The sequence below is a fragment of the Danio rerio genome, chromosome 18 (genome assembly GCF_049306965.1).
Source record: "Danio rerio strain Tuebingen ecotype United States chromosome 18, GRCz12tu, whole genome shotgun sequence".
Classification (NCBI taxonomy): Eukaryota; Metazoa; Chordata; class Actinopteri; order Cypriniformes; family Danionidae; genus Danio; species Danio rerio.
In genome coordinates this window covers 30,060,001-30,084,322 of record NC_133193.1, presented here as the reverse complement: position 1 = coordinate 30,084,322, position 24,322 = coordinate 30,060,001, and the positions used below count along the sequence as shown (strand labels likewise).

Here is a 24,322-nt window from a genome sequence, read left to right as displayed (position 1 = left end):
TATTTATTTTTTGTGCCGATTGTAAGAATGTGTATGGTGCAAAATTAATGAACATGTCTGTTAAAGTAGCTGAGAGATGAAAGGGTGTGTTTTCTACACATGGTTGGTCAAGCCCGCTCACAGAGGGAGATTCAGTTTTGGGTTGTCGAGTGGGGAGGTGTAGTGTATAATACTGTTGCCTTTTTTTTTTTTTTCCATCTGCATAAAAGCTATATACAGATGGGGCCATATAAAACATATAAGGAACTGCCTATTTTCATTTTGATACTAACAACTTAAGACCAAAAACCAAAAATGTTAAGGCATCATGTAGCTACATATTTTTACGATCGTCATCTTCACTGTGTGCATATTTATAACAAAATGGAGCCTATATAACATAACTGCCTCTCTTCACTTTCATTAAAACTACAAAAAAAAAAAAAAACTGTTTCTTCTGTTTTAATAATCAATAATGGGCATTATAAAAGTAAAATGCACAATACATTTATACAATATAGGAAATAAATGCAAACAATCAATCAAATGTACAGAATCATTGCACGGGGTTACATAAATTGATATATTACCTTATCTTTGCACTCAAAACATGTGACCTGAGAACAAGTACTAGATTCAAAAGACCAAAGAATCATTAGATAGAGACAAGATGACTTAAATATCATGTTTAGGAATAGTGAGATAAGATCCAGGGGTATATCCTTGATGAACTCTCCAACATGTGCTGCTCTCACCTGGGAAGGTGTGCTCAAAGCACCCACTGACTGCCTGGGGCTCAGACATCTGCATATGCTGCAGCGCATGAGTGTGTGTATGGTCATGTGATCTTGGTTTTTAGTGGTATAGTGTGGACAAGATCTTTTTAGAAATGCTAGGTGAAACGGCAATGTGGACGTGGATCATTTTCATTCTAAAACACCATTTTAAAGCGTATAAGTGAAAACAGGGCCTTAATTATCCACAGGCCTCTCCTATAGTAAATAAATTTGCTTTCCTATTGCATTAGCATGCATGAAGCAAAAGGTCTCCATCTCTATTTAGAAAAGTACCAGAAAACCTCATTTAAAACGTGCACAATTTGATTGTACTGCACTATTGCTTAGTTTTTCTTGTCTCTGCACATTAAACTGGGATAGGAAAAAGTATTTTAACATTGAAAATAAAAATTACACACTTTACATGTCATTGAGGACACAGTGTCTTACTTGGGTAGTCTTTTGGGTGCAATTTCTCTGACCAGTTGCCGTAGAAGGTGACTCTGTATTTGGCAGTTCCACAGGCGCAGCAGTCCAGCAGGGGTTTGTCTGTGGTTTCTCCATACAGCGATTCTAAAGGACAAGAGAGGACACATGAATAATTAGAATTATTTATTTATCATCCTCTGTTATTTATGATTGTATATATCTATCCATCAACAGAATCTCTTTATAAATGAAGTCTGTAAACACTGATTCGTTGCTGTCACACACATTTTTTTTCACTTATTATGTCATAATCGTCGTAAAAGATATATATTCTTATAACAAAAATATGTCAAATTAGCTAATTAAAACAGCATATTGTTTGTGTTAAAATGACAAGTATCTTGTCAAAATAATATTATGTTCTTGTTAAAATGACAAATTTACTATTAAGATTAGATCCTTTAGACATGACATGACCATTTGGTTGGATAGAAAAAAATAAAAATAAAAAATTACAAATCTGATTATTGGCTAGATATAATACATTTAAATGAACTGGTTCACTTTTCTCTTCAGCTTAATCCAAACATTGTCATGTCCACACAATCATTATTAGCATGGAAACGCTATGTCGGTGTGTTAACATTTAACACTACACATATGAAAGAATCAAGTAGATTGATAGGAAATATCATTCTTCCACAGAACAAGAAAAAAAAAAAAAAAAAAAAAAAAAAAAAAAAACAATTATCATATAAAAAAGAACATCAAACATGGAGGGCCCTATCATACACCCGGTGCAATAGGCCCAAGACTTGTTTCCCTCACGTGTTGCTATTTTCAGATCAACGCAACCTTACTTTTGTCAGTGTCTGCCAAGTTATTTAAATAGCAAATCTATTTGTGGAGTGATGGGTGCTTCGGTCTTGAAAAGAGGTGTGTTATGGCGCATTGTTGGCATATTGCTATTTTGAGGAGCTAAAATAGACTTTGCAATAGACAAGCTGAAAGCAGATCTAAAATCCAGCGCAGAGTGCATTAGTTGTGCACCTTAATCACTTACAGATTGCTTAATACACACAGGTTATAAAGCAATATATAAATATCTTTAAAAAAGAAAAAAAAATTAAAATGTTACAAAAATTATTGTTTATTTATTAGTTCATTTTCTTTTCAGCTTAGTCTCTTTACAAAACATTGACATTGTCACAGCAACTTCTCTCAGCCTTTCGACTGAGTTTGTTCTTTCAAGGTAATCTGGAAGCACCTTCAGTGCTGCTAATACATTGTAAAAACCTGTCTTGCTTATTCAAATTACTTGATTGAATGAATTACGTGGAAACTCACTGGCAATGGATGATTTTGTCATAAAAAAAGAAAAGTTTTCCCTGAAACTGAATATTCTACTTTAAGCTAGATTAACTTTACTTTAAGCTTGTATTAACGGCAGCCAAAGATTTAACTGATAAATTATTTTAAATATGCTAGACTTTCTGCAATCTTGTCATGAGGCGTCGTAGACATGGTATCAGTTGTTGTGAACTATGCCACATATCACAAGAAGAAATAAGTGAATCTTGAGTCACGACGCCCATTTGTCGTTTATGACTCCTCACAATACCCTACGTCAAGAAAAGCGTGACAAAATCATGTGATCTGACCAAAGCTTAATTGTATCATCTCATTTTGTATAATGGCTTGTTTTTTTTTTTTTTTTTTTTTTTTAACTTTCTGTTTTCTTTTTGATAAATGTTATGTGATGTTGCCTACTGTGTGAGCATGCATTCAGAAGTCATGGATTTTGTTTGGCAATTTGCAAGATCGTTCATAGGCTTTTAATGCTATCAGGCTAATGTTAGCATTTTCCAAGATTGCCTTTTGCAACTTTAACTTAAGTTACTAGGACATTTAAGGTGCAATAGGTGATCTGCTAAAATGCTAACAGTTACCATAATAGCTTTGAAAACACAGTCCCTCCCCTGCCGTTCAAAGCCACGCCTCTTGAAATCTTGAACGCGCACCGCAGTGACATCACTTGTAGAAGAAGTGCAGCAAGGAGGAGCTGGAGCTCAGGCTCTCCCTTGCTGGAGCTCAGCTCTGCACATGTGGCTCTCCAGGGAGTTCCGCTTGGGTAAAGATGACAGTAGACAACACACTAGATCATGTCATTCGCCAGTTGGAAAACTTTATAGTACTTTATAATACTACAATTCTGAATAAAATACTATTAAATCTAGCATGTTTTCAGTTGTGTAACAAGCTACACTCTTAGAAGTAAAGGTACATGAGCTGTCACTGGGGTGGTACCTTTTCAAAAGCTACACATTTGTACCATCAACATTTGCTTGGCCCACATGTCGCAGTGAATTACGGTACATGACTGGACCAAGACTGGCTTCCATACAAGAGGCAAACATGGACCATATCTGGGCCAAGTCTCAGCCAAGTTAATAACCCTGAACTGGGCCTGAACTGAGCCTGATATGTTGGTGTGTTACGACTGCAATATTTTTTATAAACTCATAAGCATTTCACTTTATGGCTGTGCTTTTTCTTGAACGATCCGATTGATATTTTTTTCTTTACTTAAATACCTACCACTGAGAGACATTATTAGAAGACATGGGTTCAGCTTTTACCACTATGCAGATGATACTCATTTATATATTTCGACTAAACCTGATGAAATGTCTGAACTTTCTAAGCTAACTGAGTGTATTAGAGATGTTAAAGACTGGATGAGCAACAATTTTCTTCTCTTAAATTCAGACAAAACAGAATTATTACTTATTGGGCCTAAATCCTGTACACAGCAGATCTCGCAACTCAATCTACAATTAGAGGGACACAAAGTTAGCGTTAGCTCTACTATAAAAGATTTGGGTGTCATATTAGACAGCAATCTAACTTTTGAAAACCATATATCCCATGTCACAAAAACAGCTTTCTTTCATCTGAGAAATATCGCTAAATTACGAAGCATGCTATCCATCTCAGATGCAGAAAAGCTAGTCCATGCTTTTATGACATCTAGGCTGGATTACTGTAACACACTGTTTGCTGGTCGCTCAGCATCCTCTATTAACAAACTTTAATTAGTACAAAATGCAGCAGCCAGAGTTCTTACCAGGTCTAGACAATATGATCATATCACCCCAATTTTATCCTCCTTACACTGGCGGCCTGTTAAGTTTCGTATTGAATTTAAAATATTACTTCTCACCTATAAAGCTCTAAATAATCTAGCTCCTGTTTATCTAACCAACCTTCTGTCTCGCTACAATCCAGCTCGCTCTTTAAGATCTCAAAACTCAGGGCTTTTGGTAGTTCCTAGAATAGCAAAGTCGAGTAAGGGAGGTCGAGCCTTCTCCTTTATGGCTCCTAAACTCTGGAATAGCCTTCCTGATATTGTCCGAGGCTCAGACACACTCTCTCAGTTCAAAACTAGATTAAAGACCTATCTGTTTAGTAAAGCATACACTCAATGCATCACCTAGCGGGTTTCCACAAAAGTTTCTACATCTTGTTTACATACACTATGAACAGCAGCTATGCTAATTATTCTCTTTATTCTCCATTTCCACCTGGGGATACTCATCCCGAGGTCCTCAGATTATGCGGAGTCACTGATTGGACCCAAGACCAGCGATGAGATGATCCCAAGGTGTCCATATCCGGGACCAGGCCGTATCCTGAGCTGCTGCTGCGCTGTTGGTCATGGGGGAGTGGAGAGTATTAGACTGATTCCAGTGGCGCTCCAGGGACAGACGAGTCTTCGCTGAGGCCAGCTTCCAGCCTCCACTGCTGAGACTGCAGCTTTGCACAAGACTTTTGGCCAGCGGAGAAATTAAAATGGTTGTGCCGAACTGAGTCTGGTTCTCTCAAGGTTTTTTTTCTTCACTCTCCTATTGGTGAAGTTTTTTTTTTTCCTTCTCTGCTGTCGCCACTGGCTTGCATGGTTCAGGATATGAAAAGCTACTCATCGATGAATTTGCTCTTTAGTGTTGGACTCTCAATAATGACTTCAAACCACACTGAACTGAGCTAAACTGAACTGAACCTAAACACTAAAAACTGAACTACCCTGATCCAGTTACTATGACCATTTATGTGAAGCTGCTTTGACACAACCTACATTGCAAAAGCACTATACAAATAAAGCTGAATTGAATTGAATTGAAATATAATTTAAACGTATTTTAAAAGTGGGTCAAGATAGACCAAACTTATGTGGCCAACATATACACTTTTAACATCAGGGCCAAACACTACATTTGATATCTGGCCCCAGTCTTGAGTGCCGGCTGTAAGACGGTGGCACCTCGGCCAAACCTGTGCCATGTTTGGCCCACGTGCTGTATGTCAGTGCCGGACAATTGCCTGCTATGCCAAATCTGGGCCAGATATCTTTGCTATTGGGGTTGGTATCTCAAAAGTATATAGTAGCACCTACAAATTTTAAAAATAACACTTTTGTACTCTTTAGGTACTTATATGTACCCTTGAGGCATTAATATGGACATTTTAAGTACAAATTTGTAGTTTTCAAAAGGTACCACCCCAGTGACAGCTCACGTACCCTTATTTTATAATGTGCAATATTTCATGCATGCATGGAGCACTGGTGTCTCTCTCTCATGTGATTTGTACTAAAGTGATTATATGCTTAGAAAGCCATATGCTAAGCCATACTTAACATGCTATTTCAGACCGACTTTTTAAAGTAGCACGATAAATATAGGGGCTGCATCATATGTTGACGCCATTCGAAAATTAACCAATCTTATGTGAATATAAAACCAACCTACCTTCAGTAAAGCAGGCTAGGTGGAATTGCGCTAATTATTTATATTTTGTTGTTGAACTAAATCAAAATCTACATTATCGATGCTGTAAAAGGTATCTTATGAAATTAAATATAGTCACATCAATCTTTCGCCTGAATATTTCAGTGGCTGAACAACACTTCCGTGCAAATAGTGCATACGTAAAACAACAAAATCTACATGGGCTTTGTGTACCTAAAATAGTTTTAAAACATAACATTTCTAAAATAAATACTTTAGCCATGCTGTCATCCTTCCTCCAGCGTGCAAAAGTAACTCCAATATTGATTCAGGATTTTAAAAAGGTTTTACATTTGGATGATTTACTTTAATCAGTACTGTTGGAAAGTGAACAGACTTTTGACCAGCACAAAAAAAATAAAAATAAAAAATAAATAAAAAATAAATAAATAAATGAAAACAATCACCTACTGCATCTTTAATATAATATGGTTGCTTAAAATGAATGCTGTAACAATCAGGCATGTGAAACAACCAAAGCTCAAACTGAAACTGGCATACAAGAAGCAGAATTGGGGGAAAGAGAGCAGGACTCTTTTCACTGTTAAATAACATGTCAAAGATGAGCTGCTTGTAATGTACCAAACCATCTAGCTGGGAGTAATGAAAGACTCACCTTTCTCACACATCCGCTTCGTGAGTGAGCCCTCATCCTGGAATGAGATGATCTTCCTCTGAACAATACTAGCCCTGCAGAGATGAAGAGAAGAGAAGAGAAGAGAAGCAAATGAAGAAAGTGTAACTTGCAAATCAGAATTTTAAAAAGGTAGCAATCATGACACCCCACAGAGTGATTGTTATTCCCCAAAAGTGGCACATGCTTGTTGAAAAGCAGCACATCAATAAAGCGAGCTGTGCACTAGGTGTCATTATCCAGTATATGTAAAAAAATATATTCATGTATCAGTTTATCATGCATTTGAATGGATATGGATATTTATATGAATATAAACATACATAGCAAAAATTACATTTTGATCCAGAACATACATTTGCCATCAAGTTCATCAACATTATCATCATCATGATCTTCATCATGTTTAAACAGTATTTGTGCTGATAATGTACAACTTGCATAAAAGAAAGAGAAGAAAAAGATAAAAAGAGGATATGGGAGTTTTTCCTGCTTTTAATATTTAAAAAAATATCTATCCACATGAAAATGCTAAACCAACAGGCAAAGATAATTACACTGTTATGCTGAGTTTACACCAAATGAAGAATGAAGTATTTTCATGAGTAAATTGCATACAAGTCAATGCAAATGGGAGAACGGATTACCATCATGTGGTCTAAACGACACAGAATATGCAGAATGAAAATAATTTGGCTCATTCAGGTCTTCCATGTTTAATGTCATGCCATGTTGGCCAATCAGAAAGAACAAAGCATAACACACGCTGACATCATGAGGCTAAAACTCCAATTGTAGTGTCCACACACCCAGATTACCCAGAGATTTGGAAAATCTTCACTCTGGTAGGAATTTCAGATAGTTTCGGTTTCAGTCACCCAATACTCTGGGCTCTATTTTGACGATCCAGGCGCACAGTCCAAAGAGCACGGCGCAAAAGCATTAAGGGTGTGTGCAAATCCACTTTTACTATTTTAACGATGGAAAAATCAAGCAAGCAAATCAGCAAGCAAGAGAGCAAAGTTGCAGTGAAAATCTTATTTTTTTAGCTATGATAAAGTTAAGTTTATGTTAGCAGAATGTTGCTATGCAACAGAGGCATGCAAATTCAAAGGCTCAGAAAAAAGTAGTTGACACTGAAATGCATAAGGTCAATCTGACCATTATGGACATTTAAGGTCAAAATACTCAAAACTCTTTTGTGTTTCGTAATTTTAATAAAATAGCAATAACAGATAGCAAAACCTTTAGTTATATGGCTTTTATATTAGCAGATTTACATTCAAAATAACTGCCTGTGCAGTTATAGTGTTAATTACCCAGCATGACTTGGTTATTCAACTTCACCAGAAAGGCTGCTTTACTTGACAAAAACAATTGCAGGTAAACAGAATAGCTGCAGACCTAAAGGCTTAACAATTCAAAACCAGTCTGGATCATTATGGCAATTAAGTTTGGACAAATCTGCACTTTTACCAGTATGAATAGAAAAAAAAAAATTAATTAATATTGAGAAAAAAAAAAAAAGATGTTGATCAATCTGTCTGCATAGTCCATGAATACAGAGGATGAAAACAAGAGAAAGGGAAAATCTTTAGTCAGGCAGTTGTAATTAAAATGGGATAAGTGATTATGAGAACAGCGTAAGCTCTAGGATCCAAAAGAGTTGGAGAAACCTGTTTACATGGTGCAATCTCAGATACTTGTGGAAGCCATGGAGGTCTTTGTGCACCCTGGAAAAATTTCAGAGTAAACAAAAAGTGCCTCCTCACACTCTGAAGCTCTCATCTGAGAAACAGGCTTGGCATTATTGTACTGAGAGCTGGGGGCAGTCCAGGTGGTTCTCATCCAAATGACAAGGAATATTTATGAACCAATAGTTTTCAGTCATTCGACTGGTCATTATCCACTGAGAGATAAGAGAAGTTGCTGACTGGAAAGAAAAAAAAGGCAAAACATCCTGTCCAAACTGTTTAACCGCAATGACTATGGTGTTGACAATTAACTTCTTAGTTGTTAACTTCTTAACATGTAATAATAATAATAATAATAAATATGTTTAAAAATGTTTATACATATAAATATGCTCATTGCGATTAAGCACTGTTGCCTCACAGCAAGGTCACTGGTTCGAGCCCACCTGGGTTAGTTGAATTAGTAGAATTGAATGAACTAAATTGGCCATAGTGTATGAGTGTGTGTGAGTATGTGTGTGTGTGTGTGTGTGTGTGTGTGTGAGTGTGTGTGTGTGTGTGTGTGTGTGTGTGTGTGTGTGTGTGTGAGTGTGGGTATTTGGGTTTCCCAGTGAGGAGTTGTGGCTGGAAAGGCATTCACTGTGTAAAACATATGCCGGAATAGTTGGTGGTTCATTCCGCTTTGGCAATCCCTAATACATGGAAAATGAATGAATCGATATTAATAAATATGAGAGAATTTACTGTGGTTAAAGAAGTAACATGCAACCAACCTTACATAAATTCATGTTTATTTGTTTATTTATATATAGCGCTTTTACAATGTAGACTGTCAAAGCATCTTAACATACTGTAGTTCTGGTAAAGTCCAGATTTCAGAGTAAAGTTCAGTTCAGTTAAGTTCAGTGTAGTTTAAATTTCACTGCTGAAAGTTCAAACACTGAAGAGCAAATCTATCTATGTGCAGCTCCACAAGTCCAATCCGAGCAAGCCAGTGGCAACAGGGGCAATGAAAAAAAGAACTTCAACAATTGACAAAGTGAAGGGAAAAAAAAATGAAAATAAATAAATGACAAAATGCACTGTAAAACTAAATAACAATCATTTATTTTATTATTTTTTTTAATGCTTTTGAATTTTAATCCGGGTGAGGCAGTGGTGCAGTAGGTAGTGCTGCCGCCTCACAGCAAGAAGGTCGCTGGGTCACTGGTTCGAACCTCGGCTCAGTTGGTGTTTCTGTGTGGAGTTTGCATGTTCTCCCTGCCTTCGCATGGGTTTCCTCCGGGTGCTCCGATTTCCCCCACAGTCCAAAGACATGCGGTACAGGTGAATTTGGTAGGCTAAATTGTCCGTAGTGTGCGTGTGTGTGTGAATGTGTGCGTGGATGTTTCCCAGAGATGGGTTGCGGCTGGAAGAGCATCCGCTGAATAAAAAATGTGTTGGATAAGTTGGTGGTTCATTCCACTGTGGCGACCCCGGATTACACCTGGACGTAAAACCTTTTTTCGATGAGTTATTTTCACTATTTTTATGGCATAGCAGTCAAAATAGGACACATGAGCTCATGTACAGGTATGCACTCATAAAAATGTTTTTTTTTTTTTTTTTGCACGTTCAAACAATTCTTGAGATTTCTTAGGGAAAACTTATTTTTGTTATGTTCAATACACTTAAATTTGTAAAAAGTGTTAAGTTAACCTAATTAATTTGTGTTAGGGCAAAATGAATGAATTGTGTATAACCCTGCATTTTTCACAGTGTGGGAGCAATGTTGGACCTTTGTCAGTGAGAGGTGAGGGTTTTTGGGTGTTTCCCAGTAGTGGGTTGAAGCTGGAAACTGTAAAAAATATGCTGTTGGCGGTTCATTCCAATCACCCTTGATGATTAAAGGGACTTAGGCAAAGGAAAATGAATGGATGAGTTAAAAAATATGCATCCTCATGAGATTGGGCTGATTATTTCTTACACAAAACATTGTTTCAAACTACTAAAAAGTCAAGAAAAGTCTATCTGATAAAAGTCAACAGAGCAGAGATCAAGGTCCCATAGTGCAAATAATAACCATAAATTAACGGAAAGCACCTGTGAATCACAGAGACTGTTAATTAACAGATTTCAGTGAAGCTGATGCTTGTTGCAATGAAATTAGCAATATAAGCACAGCAAGAACAAGGCTGGGGCATCCTTTTTAAGCTGAAGAAACTGATACTCACCGCCAAGGGACAATCATTATGGCGATGCAATATAGCATTTCTGCTCTCCAGGTTCTCTTGGAGGAAAAAAAACACAAAGCTGATCGGGCATGTTCGGGGGTCTTCTCTGCGAGAGACACACCATTCAGTGTATAGACTCCACTTCAGGGTGTAAGCGTTCCTCATGGAGGGGGCTCTAGCCTGAGTGATGGTATTATCCACTGCAGTCGGTAGGTTACCCAAGTCTTCCTAGCGTTTAACTACCACACGTGGAGGTTCCAAAGATTGGGGTGTGGGTCCCAGATGGTGCCCTGACCCTGAGAGAGTAGGTCCTCTTTCAAAAGGATCTGCTAGGGGAGGGCCGTCACGAGGAGGGAGAGTTCTGACATCCAGGTCTGGTTGGGCCAGAGGGGTGCAACTAGCAAGACCTGCTCCTCGTCCTCCCTGACCTTGCACATTAGCTGCACAAGCAGGCTCACTGGGGGAAACGCATATTTGCGCATGCCCCGAGGCCAGCTGTGGGCAGTGCAGTCGTGCTGAGAGAGCACTCAGTAAGGGAAAAAAACAACTGGCAATGAGCGTTCTCGGGGGAAGCAAACAGATCGATCTGGGCTTCCCCAAATTGTCCCCATATCAGCTGAACAGACCCGGGGTGGAGTCTCCATTCTCCAGGACGTAAAGGCTGCCGTGAGAGTGTGTCAGCTGCACGGTTGAGCTAACCTGGAATGTGAATGGCTCGCAGCAATTTTAGCTCTGTTTGATTCCGGAGGGTTCCTTTCCACAGACCCGCAGCTGCATGCCCGCCCCCCAGCCCGTGCTGGAAGCATCTTTTGAAACAACAACATGACTGAATGCCTGTCCCAGAGGCACTCCATCCTGTAGGAACGAGGGATCTTTCCAAGAGCTAAGGGTGCGGTGACAGCACAGTAACAGTGAATCTGTGTGTGTGCCCGCATGCGCGTCTGGGTACAGGGTCGTGAAGCCAGTGCTGAAGTGGTTTCATATGGAGTAATCTGAGCAGCATGACAGCGGCTGTGGATGCCAAATGCCCCAGGAGCTTCTAAAAGGATTTCAGTGGGACCACTATTTTGCTGTCGAACTCTCTTAGATAGTTCAGCATTAGCTGAGCACGCCATCCAGAGAGGCGTGCTGTCATGGTGACTGAGTCTAGCTCCAACCCGAGAAAAGAGATACTCTGCAATGGGGTGAGTTTGCTCTTTTCTCAGTTGACCTGAAGCCCCAGAGGTGTCGGAGCACACTGTCTCTGTGCATAATCAATTACTCCCGAGAGTGGGCTAAAATCAAAAAGTCATTGAGATAATTGAGTATGCAGATGCCTGCGAGCCGAAGAGGCGCTTAGGCACCCTCTGCGAGCTTGGTGAAGACCCGTGGAAACTGAGAGAACCCGAAGGGGAGGACATTGTACTGCCAGGCTCGACCTTCAAATGCAATCTGCAGAGACTGACAGTGGTGTGGAAGAATGGAGACATGGAAGTATGCATCCTTCAGGTCTATTGCTGCAAACCAATCCTGAGGACGAACGCATCGGAGGATGTGCTTCTGCATGAGCATTTTAAACGGCAGCTTGTGCAGGCAGCGGTTTAAAATGCTCAGATTTGGGATTGGCTGTGACCCACTACTCTTTTTGGGCACAATGAAGTATGGGCTGTAAAACCCGCTCTCCATCTCGGCTGGAGTGACTGGCTCGATTGCAAAAGGGGACGCGAGGCTTTGAAGGCTTGGCCTTCTTGTCCTCAACATAAACCACATCTAGTCGGTCCGGCCAGGAAGCTGGGGGATAAACCATCTCCAACCCCACAGCCGTAGCATCCTGGGAAAGCACGGCTAACATGTCCGTTTCGGATTCCTTGACAGCGCTCCCCTGCCCGGAGGGGGCGAGTGGGTCTGGCTCTTTGTCGGACAATGAAAGCCCACCCTCCAATGCAGCAGTGGACGTCTGGTCCCCGGTATCATCGAGCTTAAGGGCTACCATCTGGATAGATGGATTGCTTTCTTCGCTCGAAGCTTGGATGGAGCCCTTGGAGGTGCGGGAGGTCCGCAGGCCCAGGAGCGGTGGAAAGTCTTCCACTGGAGTCCTCAGATCTGCCCGAGTGCCAGCCGCAGTGCAGGGGACAGCTGGGGTGGTTCGGCGTTTTACAGGAGCTTGCCGCGATCTTAACTGCGCAACAGGCATGCCATTGCAATGATGACATGGACTGCCCACGAGCACTACATTACATGCTGGAGCCCCAGACATGCAATGCAATGCTCGTGCCCATCATCCGGGGACAGGAAACCACCACATCCAGAAATGCAAAGTCGTAGCACCATCCTGAAAAGGTAGTGCTGCACGACTGTGTTGCTCTTTTAGGTAAAGTGCAACTTATAAGCACAGCTTTGGAGAACCGGACCCAAAGAATGCCAGGCAACGGTCCTCCAGAGCGGTGCGTATTGTTGCAACTTTCCTAAAAGACCCACACAGTCGTGCAGCACGTCCTTTTCAGGATGGCGCTCCGAGAGTGCGTTTCTGGATGCAGGGTTTCCTGGCTCTGGATGATGGACACGATCACTGCATTGCATGTTTGGGGGTCCAGCATGTTAATGCGGTGCTCGCGGGCGGTTCATGTCGTCATTGCGATGCCATGACCGTTGCACAGCTAAAATCGCGGCTAACTTTCGTAAGAGTGCGAGCCACCCCAGTTGCCTCCTGTTCTAAAAAAGCAGCGGGTGCTCGGGCAGATCTGAGGGTTCCAGTGGGAGATAATCCGCTGCCCATGGGCTCGTGGACCTCTCGCTCCTCACAGCGCTCCATTCAAGCTTCGGGCAGTGGGAGTGATCCGTCTAACCAGATGGTAGCTCTCACGCTCGCTGACACCGGAGATCAGATGTCCTCCGCGGCATCGGAGGGTGGGCTTTCACTGTCCGACGAAGATCCGGACCCGCTCTCCCCCTCTGGGCAGGTGAGCGCTGTCAAATCGGATCCTGAAGCGGACATGTTAGCCGTGCTTTCCCGTGCTACTTCGGCCGTGGGGTTGGAGCTGGTTCATCCCCCAGCTCCGCGGCCGGACCGACTAGATGGGTGCTACGTAGAGGACCAGAGGGCGAAGCCTTCGAAGCCTCTCGTCCCCTTCTTCCCGGAAGTGCACAGTAGGCTCACGCAGCCTTGGAGGGCACCTTTCTCTGCCTGTGCTGTGTGTCCCTCCGCCCTCACCGCCCTTGACGGCTGCCAGGATCCCGTCAGTGGAGCGCGCTATCGCCGTCAATCTTTGTCCGTGTGGCGCCTCTACGTGGCGGGGTTTGCCCCGCCTCCCGTCCAAAGCATGTAGGTTATCTGCCTCCCTCAGTGCCAGAGCTTATAAGGCGGCGGGCCAGGCTGCTTCTGCTTTGCACACTATGGCCACCTACCAGCGCTACCAAGCGCAGGCGCTGGCCGAGCTGCACGAAGGTGGGTCTAACCCAGGCTTACTACATGAGCTGCGCACCGCGACCGATTATGCTCTTCGGACTACTAAGTCCGCCGCGTGTGCGCTGGGGAGGACGATGTCCACACTTGTGGTTCAGGAACGCCACCTCTGGCTAAACCTGGCCAATATGCGCGATGTTGACAAAGTTCGCTTTCTTGACTCTCCCATATCCCAGGCTGGCCTGTTCGGCAACACCGTCGGTTTATTCACCCAGGAATTCAAGGCGGTAAAAGAGCAGTCGGATGCGATGGGCAATGTCATCTATCGGCGCGGCCGTAAGCCCGCTCCGCCCGCCGAGCCATCAACCTCTGTTGCTCCTTGCCGAGGGCGCCCGCCAACGAGTGCTGCGGCGTACACCTCGAAAGAAGGCAGCCCCCCCTGCCCAGGGCGCCATTAAATCCGGTAAACGGACCGCGAAGCGTCCCTGAGACAGGCCATTCGAAGAACAGGAAACCTGCTCTTTCCCCGCTGGAGGGCGGGGCCCCGATTACAACGGTACTTTTCAGTGCCACCAAAACATCAATGAAAGAGCACTTTTCCCCTTCCCCAGATGTGACAGCACAAACTCTGCCAGTCCGGGATGTGCTGCCTTCCGGCTCGCAGATTCTACGTGCTTCGCCAGTTGCTCACGAGCGCTGGGGGGACGGTCTCAGCGAATCGCTTGTTACATGAAATTAGCTCATTTTATGAATATTAATAATCAACAATAACGGTTTATTCTTAACTATTATTATTCCGGCTTAAGCTTCAGTCATTTGGTCAAACAAGCATATGATTGTATATGATCATGCTCGCGCGATCTAGCGGACTCCCAGATTATGAATATTAATTATCAACAATAACGAATTATTATTAATCATTAATATTCCGGATCAATTTGCCAATTTGACCAAACAAACACAAGCAGAACCGCCGCTCTTCCGAGCAGATACGGTAATCTATTCATTTAGAAAAAGGGAATTTAATTGCTAATTCTTGTGAAGTAGATTAATCATGCAAAAGTATTAAACAACTTATAATAGCTAGGCAGGGGAATTTGTATTTCAGTGACATTTTTCTCGTGAGGCAAACAATACAATTCATTTGATTATAATGGAATTTATTGACTATTCAGACGTAACGAACAAACAAACGCACAAACATACATTAAACACAAAACAAAAGGTAAACCACGTGGAGATATCGGGTCTATAGAACGTGTAACAATAAAGAGAAATAGTAAAGCGAGGAAATAGAGATTTCAGGTAAAAGAGTGACAAAACTTTCAGTTCCACCACACCATTCAGGACCACCGAGATTATAAAAAACACCTTTTTGATAAAAGGGGCACAGCTTAATTGCATAACTAAAGGTACCTGGACTTAATGCCTGGGATCTCTCTCTTTATGCTTCCGTCCTGATGAAACTCCTTTGATGTTCTTCTTGATGCGTTGAGTTTACATTTGCCGGAAAATAAAAAAAATGTGCCGGGAAAGTCCATGCGGCTGTGAAGAGCCGTGTGGCACGAGGGCCACCGACAATGATGTTCTTTTTAGGACGTTCTCTTTCTGCCCAGATGTTTGGGCAGAAGGTCTGCTTATACCTGCGGGTCACGTGACAACCCGTACAGCATTCTGACCAATGATTTCAGGGGAAAGTTTGCGCGCGAACCTTCCTTTGTCTCGAGGCTGCTCGTATGCAAATTTGAGTGTCCGCCTAAAGCATGCGGACAGGCATTTAATACAGGGCTTTAAAGAATAAAGCAATGTGAGTTATGGTCTTGCTCTATGCATCATGTGTTGTAAAATGTCAGCAGAAACCCATCGGTATCAAACATGGGGGGTTTAACAGTACATCAACATAATTTTTCATATCCTTACAATATTTATGCTTTACAAAGGCCTAAAGGGAACATGCATACAGGTTATAAGAGAGGTTACACAGGTAAGAAAAGTCAGAAATGAGATACAAAGTTTACAAAACATAACACATTGGTTTTGTGCTGGTTCAGGATTTGATGAGTTCATTTTCTTTCTGTCGGAACAGCCTCGTGGGTGTGTGTGTGTGTGTGTGTATTTGGGCAGGAATGTCTTTGAAGTTTTCCTGCTTATCTCTCCAGTCCCCCTGAACAACTTAAGCTGTCACGAAAATCCAGACTTCTTGGAGCCAGGAGTCGTAAAACCCTTCTGTCGACCGAAGCCAGACCGTGATAAAATCAATAAGAAATTTTATCTGTGGACTGTACGCTACACGCTCTCCTCCAGCTCTTCCGCGGGACCCTCGTGCTTCCCGGATCAGCACACCCACTGCGTGCTGCCCCACCGCTGGTACGTCAGCGATTGTAGCGATGACTCCATTAGCGAGGGCTCTGCCTGCCTGGTTAGTGCGGGCCAGCCCCTCGCGGTGGCTCATACGCACAATCAGACTTGGTTACGCGATTCAGTTCACGAAATGGCCCCCCAAGTTCAGGGGCATGTATTTCTCCAGGGTCAACCCCCTGTCCGCCCCCGTCTTGCGAGAGGAGATTGCTGCCCTCCTGGCGAAGGGTCCAATCGAGCCAGTTCCTCCAGCCGAGATGGAGAGTGGGTTTTACAGCCCATACTTCATCATACCCAAAAAGAGCGATGGGTCACGGCCAATCCTAGATCTGCGCGTTTTGAACCGCTGTCTGCACAAGCTGCCGTTTAGAATGCTCACGCAGAGGCGCATTCTCCAATGCGTTCGTCCTCGGGATTGGTTTGCAGCCATAGACCTGAAGGACGCATATTTCCATGTCTCCATTCATCCACGCCACCGCCAATTTCTGCGGTTTGCTTTCGAGGGTCGAGCGTGGAAGTACAAGGTCCTCCCCTTCGGGCTCTCTCTGTCTCCGCGGGTCTTCACCAAACTCGCGGAGAGTGCCTTAGCACCCCTTCGGCTCGCGGGCATCCGCATACTCAATTATCTCAACGACTGGCTGATTTTAGCCCACTCGCGGGAGCAATTAATTATAAAAAGGGACAAGGTGCTTTGGCATCTCCGCCTACTGGGGCTTCAGGTCAACAGAGAAAAGAGCAAACTCGCCCCCGTGCAGAGGATCTCTTTTCTCGGGATGGAGCTGGACTCGATCACCATGGTAGCGCACCTCTCTGAGGAACGGGCTCGCCTGTTGCTGAACTGTCTGAGAGAGCTCGACAGCAAACTAGTGGTCCCACTGAAGTTCTTTTAAAGGTTCTTTTTCTCGCCCCCCTCTCATGCCCTCTTGGGATCTCGCCCTCGTTCTCACGAGTTTGCAAGTACATCCCTTTGAGCCACTCGAATCAGTATCTCTAAGATTTCTGTCCCTGAAGACAGCTCTGTTGGTCACGTTGGCCTCCATCAAGAGGGTCGGGGACCTGGAGGCATTTTCGGTCAGTGACTCGTGCCTGGAATTCGGGCCGGATTACTCTCACGTCATCCTGAGACCGCGCCCGGGTTATGTGCCCAAGGTTCCTACCACCCCCTTTAGAGATCAGGTAGTGAACCTGCAGCAGACCCAGCCCTTTCTTTACTTTGTCCAGTTCGCGCTCTGCGCATTTATGTGGACCGTACTCAGAATTTTAGATCATCTGAGCAGCTCTTTGTCTGTTATGGCGGTCAGTAGCAGGGAAGTGCCGTATCGAAACAAAGATTATCCCACTGGATTGTGGATGCCATTTCACTCGCTTATTCGAGTTGAGGTCAGCCGTGTCCCCCGGGAGTGCGTGCACACTCCACTCAGAGCGTTGCATCCTCTTGGGCGCGTGCACGCGGCGCCTCTCTAACAGACATCTGTAGAGCTGCGGGCTGGGTGACACCCAACACATTTGCAAGGTTTTACAATCTGCGAGTGGAGCCGGTTTTCTCAAGGGTGTTAGGTAACTCTTTGGTGATTGAGGAAACAACTCGGTAGGGTGTGGAGACACGCTTGCTGCGCCATTTTCCCTAACACAGAGATACGTGCGCCTTTTTATCTGTCAGTAAAGTTCCACGTCAGGTGAGCCCTGCAGATTCCTCCGTGGCCCCCAGCACTGACGCAGCGTAGGAATCACTTGCTGGCCCTCTACATTGTAGGTCTGCCCACTGGTCAGCCCGCGTTTTGGGTATAGGTGCCTGCTATGCGTGATCCCCACTAGGCGATCCCATATGCTTATTCCGCCACGGTTAAGTCCCCCCTGGGCGGACCCGTGTCTTCCCTCTCCGCTAACCACTCTTTTGCTATGCGTACTCCCCCTTTTTAGGGCTAGTCCATATGTAAATTCTGCCATCTATCCCCCCTTGGGTAACGGATGGCCTCCGCAGCGTCCTCCCTATCAGGATTGCACGCTTCACAACGTACTGTCGTATTTTCCAAGAATTATCTAGATGCTCACGACTTCCCAAAAAATATATCTAAATCCGTAAGACTTCTGTTGAAGTAGGATAAATTAGGGCCAGGGACACGTTGGAGGACCGCGCCTCCCATGATGTTGTTGCTTGACTATCCCCCCATCGGGGGCGTTGGTAAGGTGCAGTCATCTTGCCGCTTTCCATAGTTCTCCCATTTCGTGGATTTTCACAAAGATCAAATCCGAGGTTACAGAAGTAACCCTTCGTTCCCCAAGAAGGGGAACGGAAGTGCTATACTCCGTCGCAATAATGACTGTCCCTTAGCTGTTTGAAAGTCTCTTCAGCTTAAAAGGATGGCGTTTGCTCGCTCCAGGTGTGCTTATATGCTGGAATAATTGGCAATGCAGCACACCTGCGCAAGCTTAAGCTGCCAATTCATTTCATTAATTGGCCCGTTCAATACTCTCCAGACAAGCGGCTTCTGATCCGAATTCTCCCATTTCGTGGATTTTCACAAAGATCAAATCCACTTATAGCACTTCCGTTCTACTTCTGTAACCTCGAACGTTCTACATGAACTGGAATTTTAAATTCCAGGATTGTTATTTTACAGAAGGGTTTGTCAGAAAAGAGTGATGCAGTATTGTTGTCATAAACTTTGAGATGTTTATGGATGAATGATTTACAGATTGCACACTAGTCTGTTGTGAAACAAAACAAAACATGATTAGTTCCTTCCCCTGTCTGTCATATGACATCTTGGACAGTCCTTGACTATTCAGAGCAGCCATATTTCTTAGGCCTTCAACATGTTATAACACACAGACTGTCCATCCAAGCTCTGTGTTTTCCTGCCTATGCCTGGGAAAGTTTCCATTATCCTTGAAACTTTACAAAGATAAAGCAGTTTGGAGATTGTATAGAAGAAATATTATATTACCATAGCTATTCAGACCATTTGCTGTGACAGTTGAATCTTGGCAGATTGATTTTAAATGAGTTGGAAAGGTACAAACCTCTCTCTATGAAAATGCAGACTCGCACAAAAACTAAGCAATGGGGTCAAATGAGAGATTGATTGTGTCAAAAATTGCAGAACCTAGAGGTAAAATCAGCTTTGTGCAAGCAGCAATCATTCGGTTGATTAAGAATTGGTCCTAGGAACGTTATTTTGTTTTTATAGTTATACAATATTACAGACATTTGTACATTAGTTGTTTTATTGTAGGTTTTGAACGTGTTGGTTTTTAGTGATGCTGTTACACATTAAATGAAATTAAATTATTTATTGGGCGGCATAGTGGCACAGTGGGTTAGTTTAGTTATTTATTTATTACTTATTTAGTAATTAATTTTTTATTGAATGTGTGTAAAAATTCCACAATCCTATGATGGTTGATGCCAACCCTATGAGAACATGAAGAAATGACGGCAACCATCCTAAAACATTCTTATGTGAAAAACGCTATACAAGTAAACTTAAAGTTCAACTTAAAGTGAACCTGAACCTTCTGGTTGAGAGTTAATGTGTAAAGATAAACTGATGGAATTGCAATTATCACTCCACTTCTCACTCCATATGTGAAAAGTTTTATCTTTGGATCTGATTAACCTCAGCTTCAAACATCATACCTTGATGAAGCCAAATACTGACCAAAAGCTGGGAAATTACATTGAAATGATTAAACATAGGCTACATCCACACTGCAAGGCTTAGTCCTCAAATCTGTTTTTCTCAGATCTGAATTTTTATTTTTTGCATGGAATTTTTTTTAATATATGGAATATATAATCAGATTTGCTGTGTGAATAGATCCTAAACTTCACAAAGCACAAAATGTCTAATTATGCACACAATGTATACTGTGTGAAGTAAGCACGTTGTCAGATTATACTCTTTTCACAGACAACCATGGTGTATTTCATGAACTGTAAAGGGTTGTTCTGCTACTAATAATGTGTATTTGGCCATTTGGCATGTGAAATAAGTCTCGTGTTATTGAAAACTGATCATTTGTGATTTACGACAACCACGGTGTGCTGCCTTCTGACCACCGGTGTAGTGAACTCATCAACGATTAATGATTAAAGCTGCAGACTGAACTGTGAAGGCAGAGTTGGTTTATGTTTGCAGTTATTTAATTGTGCTTCTTTATAAACAACAGGCACGTGCAGGAGGGGGGTTTGAATGCTTGAGCACCTGCCTTTTTTCTCTCAGAGAGAAAGTTTCCCTTTAAGATGAAAGTGCCCCCTCCTTTGTGCATGGATGCCCTATGCAAAACACCCCTTATACTCTTCAGCTTCACGATCAACTCGTGCTCCAATCGTTAACCAAATAGGTTAACAAGCACCTGTTTTGCCTTCATTTTTTTTTTTTTTCAAAATGAACAAGTTTCTGTGGCAAAGTCGTTGCCCTGTATGCCATTCTGCTATGCTGCTGAGGAGTAGATGATATTTGCAGCACAGAATAATGACGCATGTCACTAAAAGATTATGTAAAAGTCACAAGAAATTCTACATAACCATTCACACCGCAGTCACATTGCAAAACATCAGGGGCCTCACGTATCAATGCTGCGTACGCACAAAAAATTTGCGTACGCCAGGTTTCACGCTCAGAATCGCTCACGTTTAGATTTACTAACAATGAACTGAACGTGGGAATGTGCGCAGCTCCACGCCAGCTTTATGGCTGGCGTACGCACATTTTTTTGTGCATGTCTGTTTTATTTCCATTGGCGACTCCTTGTGGCAGTTGTGTTAAATTGCTCTCTACAAAGTGTCAGAGCCTTGCAATGGCAGCTGTATGAGACGGGTTCATCTAGCAGTTATATTCTATACCATACAGTTGACCAGCTAAACATTAAAGCGCAATTTGCAGCGCTCGCCTGTTTTCCCAATGTAATCTGAGCTATCTACTGCATGCACAATGCTATAAATACACTATCTGAAGTTGAATTTGCATACGTGAATCAGAAACATTTCCATTCAATAAATGTGCAAATAAAATATGATGTACAATCTTATTAATGATTCCTACTTGTCTTTCTCGTGATAAATAGTTGGCAAAATCTGATATGTAGCGGGGGAAAAAATAAGAAAGAGTTCATAAGACGCTGGATTCGAACCGAGTTCATGCTCGAACGTGTCAAAACATGTTGACATGCGTCTTACGAGCTGCGCCACTGAGACTGTTAAGAGTACTGCAACATTTTACACATATAAATCACACTATTTCTGTTTCTAATTCACTCAGTGCGATGTTCAGACCCAACTGTGTTAACCGCATCAGCTAAACTCTCCCACTCAAATTTTTTCTTTTGTTGTTAATTCCGGAGAACAAACTTGCAAATAACACCGCTTTTCTCCAGTTCACCTCCGAAAGCAGCACCTCCAATTCACATTCTGTTCAAAGTTTCTCTTTTTGCTTGATTTTGACATTGCTTTTTCGTTGGGTTTTGCCATTAGCATAGTCATTAGCATATTCATACGGGGGAGGAGGCAGGGAGGGGTTTTGTGCTCGTGCATGTTGCGCTCAGTTTCACGTTCATTCAGATGTACAAAAGAATATGTGTGAGATTCGGCGTACGCAGTGTTTCATACATCTGAATTTTTTTCTGCGTACGCACATTTACAGCCTTCGTACATGAGGCCCCAGATCTGTGTCTGATTTAATATTACATATGAAAGTGGCACCAATTTGAGTTCAAAGATCAGATTCCACATGATTTGGGTTGTTATCTTCTGTCAAGACAAAAACTGATCTGAGTCACATGTGGGCATAAAAAAATAAAATAAATAAAAGAAAAATAAAAAAAGACAGACTCGGGCCACATTTGCCTGCAGTGTGAACATGACCATAGTGGTGCATGAGGAGTTGATAATGGCAGGAGAATAGTCAAAAAACTTCACCTTCACCTTCAGTCAAGACAATAAAAAACTCAACCAATAATAAAGTGGCTCAGTGTGGATAGACTTGTGATGAAGCTCACTGCAACCTGAATTCAAATCCTGCCTTGCAATCCTCTGGCAATCAAAGTTTCCTCTTTTGCCTCATCTTCAATCCCTCACTGTCCTATCTCCAAAAACCAATACAATCAAGCAAGCAAATAAATGTGACTTAAGAATGATTCTATGAATGTCACTGAGTGTCTCAGCTGAAACCTTAATTGGAAACCACAGAATTTGCTGTCCACCAATGGCCCCCATCCAAAGAAACAGAGCTTGGGTATTTATGTAGAAATCATTAAATCAAAATCCTGACATACAAGCTTGTCACAATATATACAAAATAACTTGAGTAAAAATCTATAATCTCCATTAAATGTGCTAAGAACTCATTATTTGCACAAAAAAAAAACAAAAAAAAAAACAAAACAAAACGGGAACAATGTTTATATGGTTCGCCTGTTCATTTACATGACAACTACGTTTTAAGACTGAAAACGCAATAATCTAAAAACGGGTTACAAAGAAGTTTTTTAAATCACTCCAAAATGGGAGTTTATGAATATGATGACATTGCGTGTGCATGCTATGTGTATAGAAAAGTGTAGATTAAACGCGAATTCAAATAAACACAACAAGAGTGAAATATTGTTGTGAGTGGTGTTGTTGCTGCTTAAGTGTTCACTTATGATTCTACAACAAAGTGTGGATTTAGTGCTGAGCTGCAAATCATCACTAACTTACTGGTACTGTTTACTAACAATATGACAGTGCCAAATACTGGTCTGGCATACAGAACACAGCATTTTGCCGAACTTCACGGTGTAAACAGATGATTTTGAAAACGTTTTTAAAACACAAAGAAAAAAAAATTCAATTTTTGCTCATTTTTTGTCATGTACACATGTTTTTTTTATAATTGCGTTATTTCTTAATTTATTTTTCACATATTTTCTATACACTCTCACTGGCCACTTTATTAGCTACACCTTAAAAGTACCAGCAGAGACCCCCTTTTGCCTGCAGAACTGCCTTTGTGGCCTAAATTCAACAAAGTACTGGAAACATTCCTCTGATTTTGGTCCGTATTGACATGATAAGATCACACAGTTGCTGGAGATTTGTCAGCTGCACATCCATGATGTGAATCTCCCAGTTGCTCTATTAAATTGAGATTCTGACTCTCTGTAAACTCTAGAGATGGTTGTGTGTGAAAATTCCAGTAGATCAGCAGTTTCTGAAATGCTCAGACCAGGCCGTCTGGCACCAACAACCATGGCATGTTCAAAGTCACTTAAATCACCTTTCTTCCCAATTCTTATGCTTTGTTTGTACTGCAGCGGATCATCTTGACCATGTCTACATTCCTAAATGCATTGAGATGCTGCCATGTGATTGGCTGATTAAATTTGCATTAACAAGCAGTTGGACAGGTTATTTTTACAAACATACAAAAAAGATATTAGATGCAACATGACATATGAAAAAAGGAAAGCACAGAACCCACTTGCAAAGCTGACTGAAGAAAGATCAGCAATATTTTAGTATTGATTTAATAATGAAATAATGGAAGTAAAATGGAAAGCAAAAACAGGCATTCAAGCATTGTTTCTAGAGTTTTTGCCCTGTTGGATGATGTTATTTTAGTTGCCTAATTGAATCGAGTCGAGCTACGAGTGGCCATGACCCCAGTTATTCCTCAATCACCCACATTATCTTTGATGATGCGAAGAACAAACTGACAGCTCTTCTATTTACTGCTTCATTCTCTTTATCTATTTATCTGGATAGCTTTTCGAGGCAGACAGCAGAGAAAAGAAGCACTCCAAATTTTCCACTTCCATAGACTGTGTGTTTGTAGTGTTCAAATGAAACCTAGATTGTACACCATAGCAAACGCTCATTCAGAAAAATTGGTGGGTGACAAACATGGGTCAACGGCTCACACGCGGAATGAGAGAGACACAGAACAACTCAAACCCACCCACTCCCCCTTTTATGTTAAGGTACTGATGGTACCACTCTAATTGTCCATGCTCTAATTCAATCTCACC

At 42.1% G+C, this 24,322-nt stretch overlaps 1 protein-coding gene across 1 annotated transcript in view; it reads right to left on the bottom strand.

Moving 5' to 3' along the window:
- Window positions 1–24,322, bottom strand: part of spon1a (spondin 1a) — a 316,187-nt gene that overhangs the window by 243,622 nt on the left and 48,243 nt on the right. The window contains 2 exon segments of the mRNA NM_131515.1: window positions 1,206–1,328; window positions 6,648–6,721. Coding sequence (NP_571590.1) covers window positions 1,206–1,328; window positions 6,648–6,721 — 197 coding nt within the window.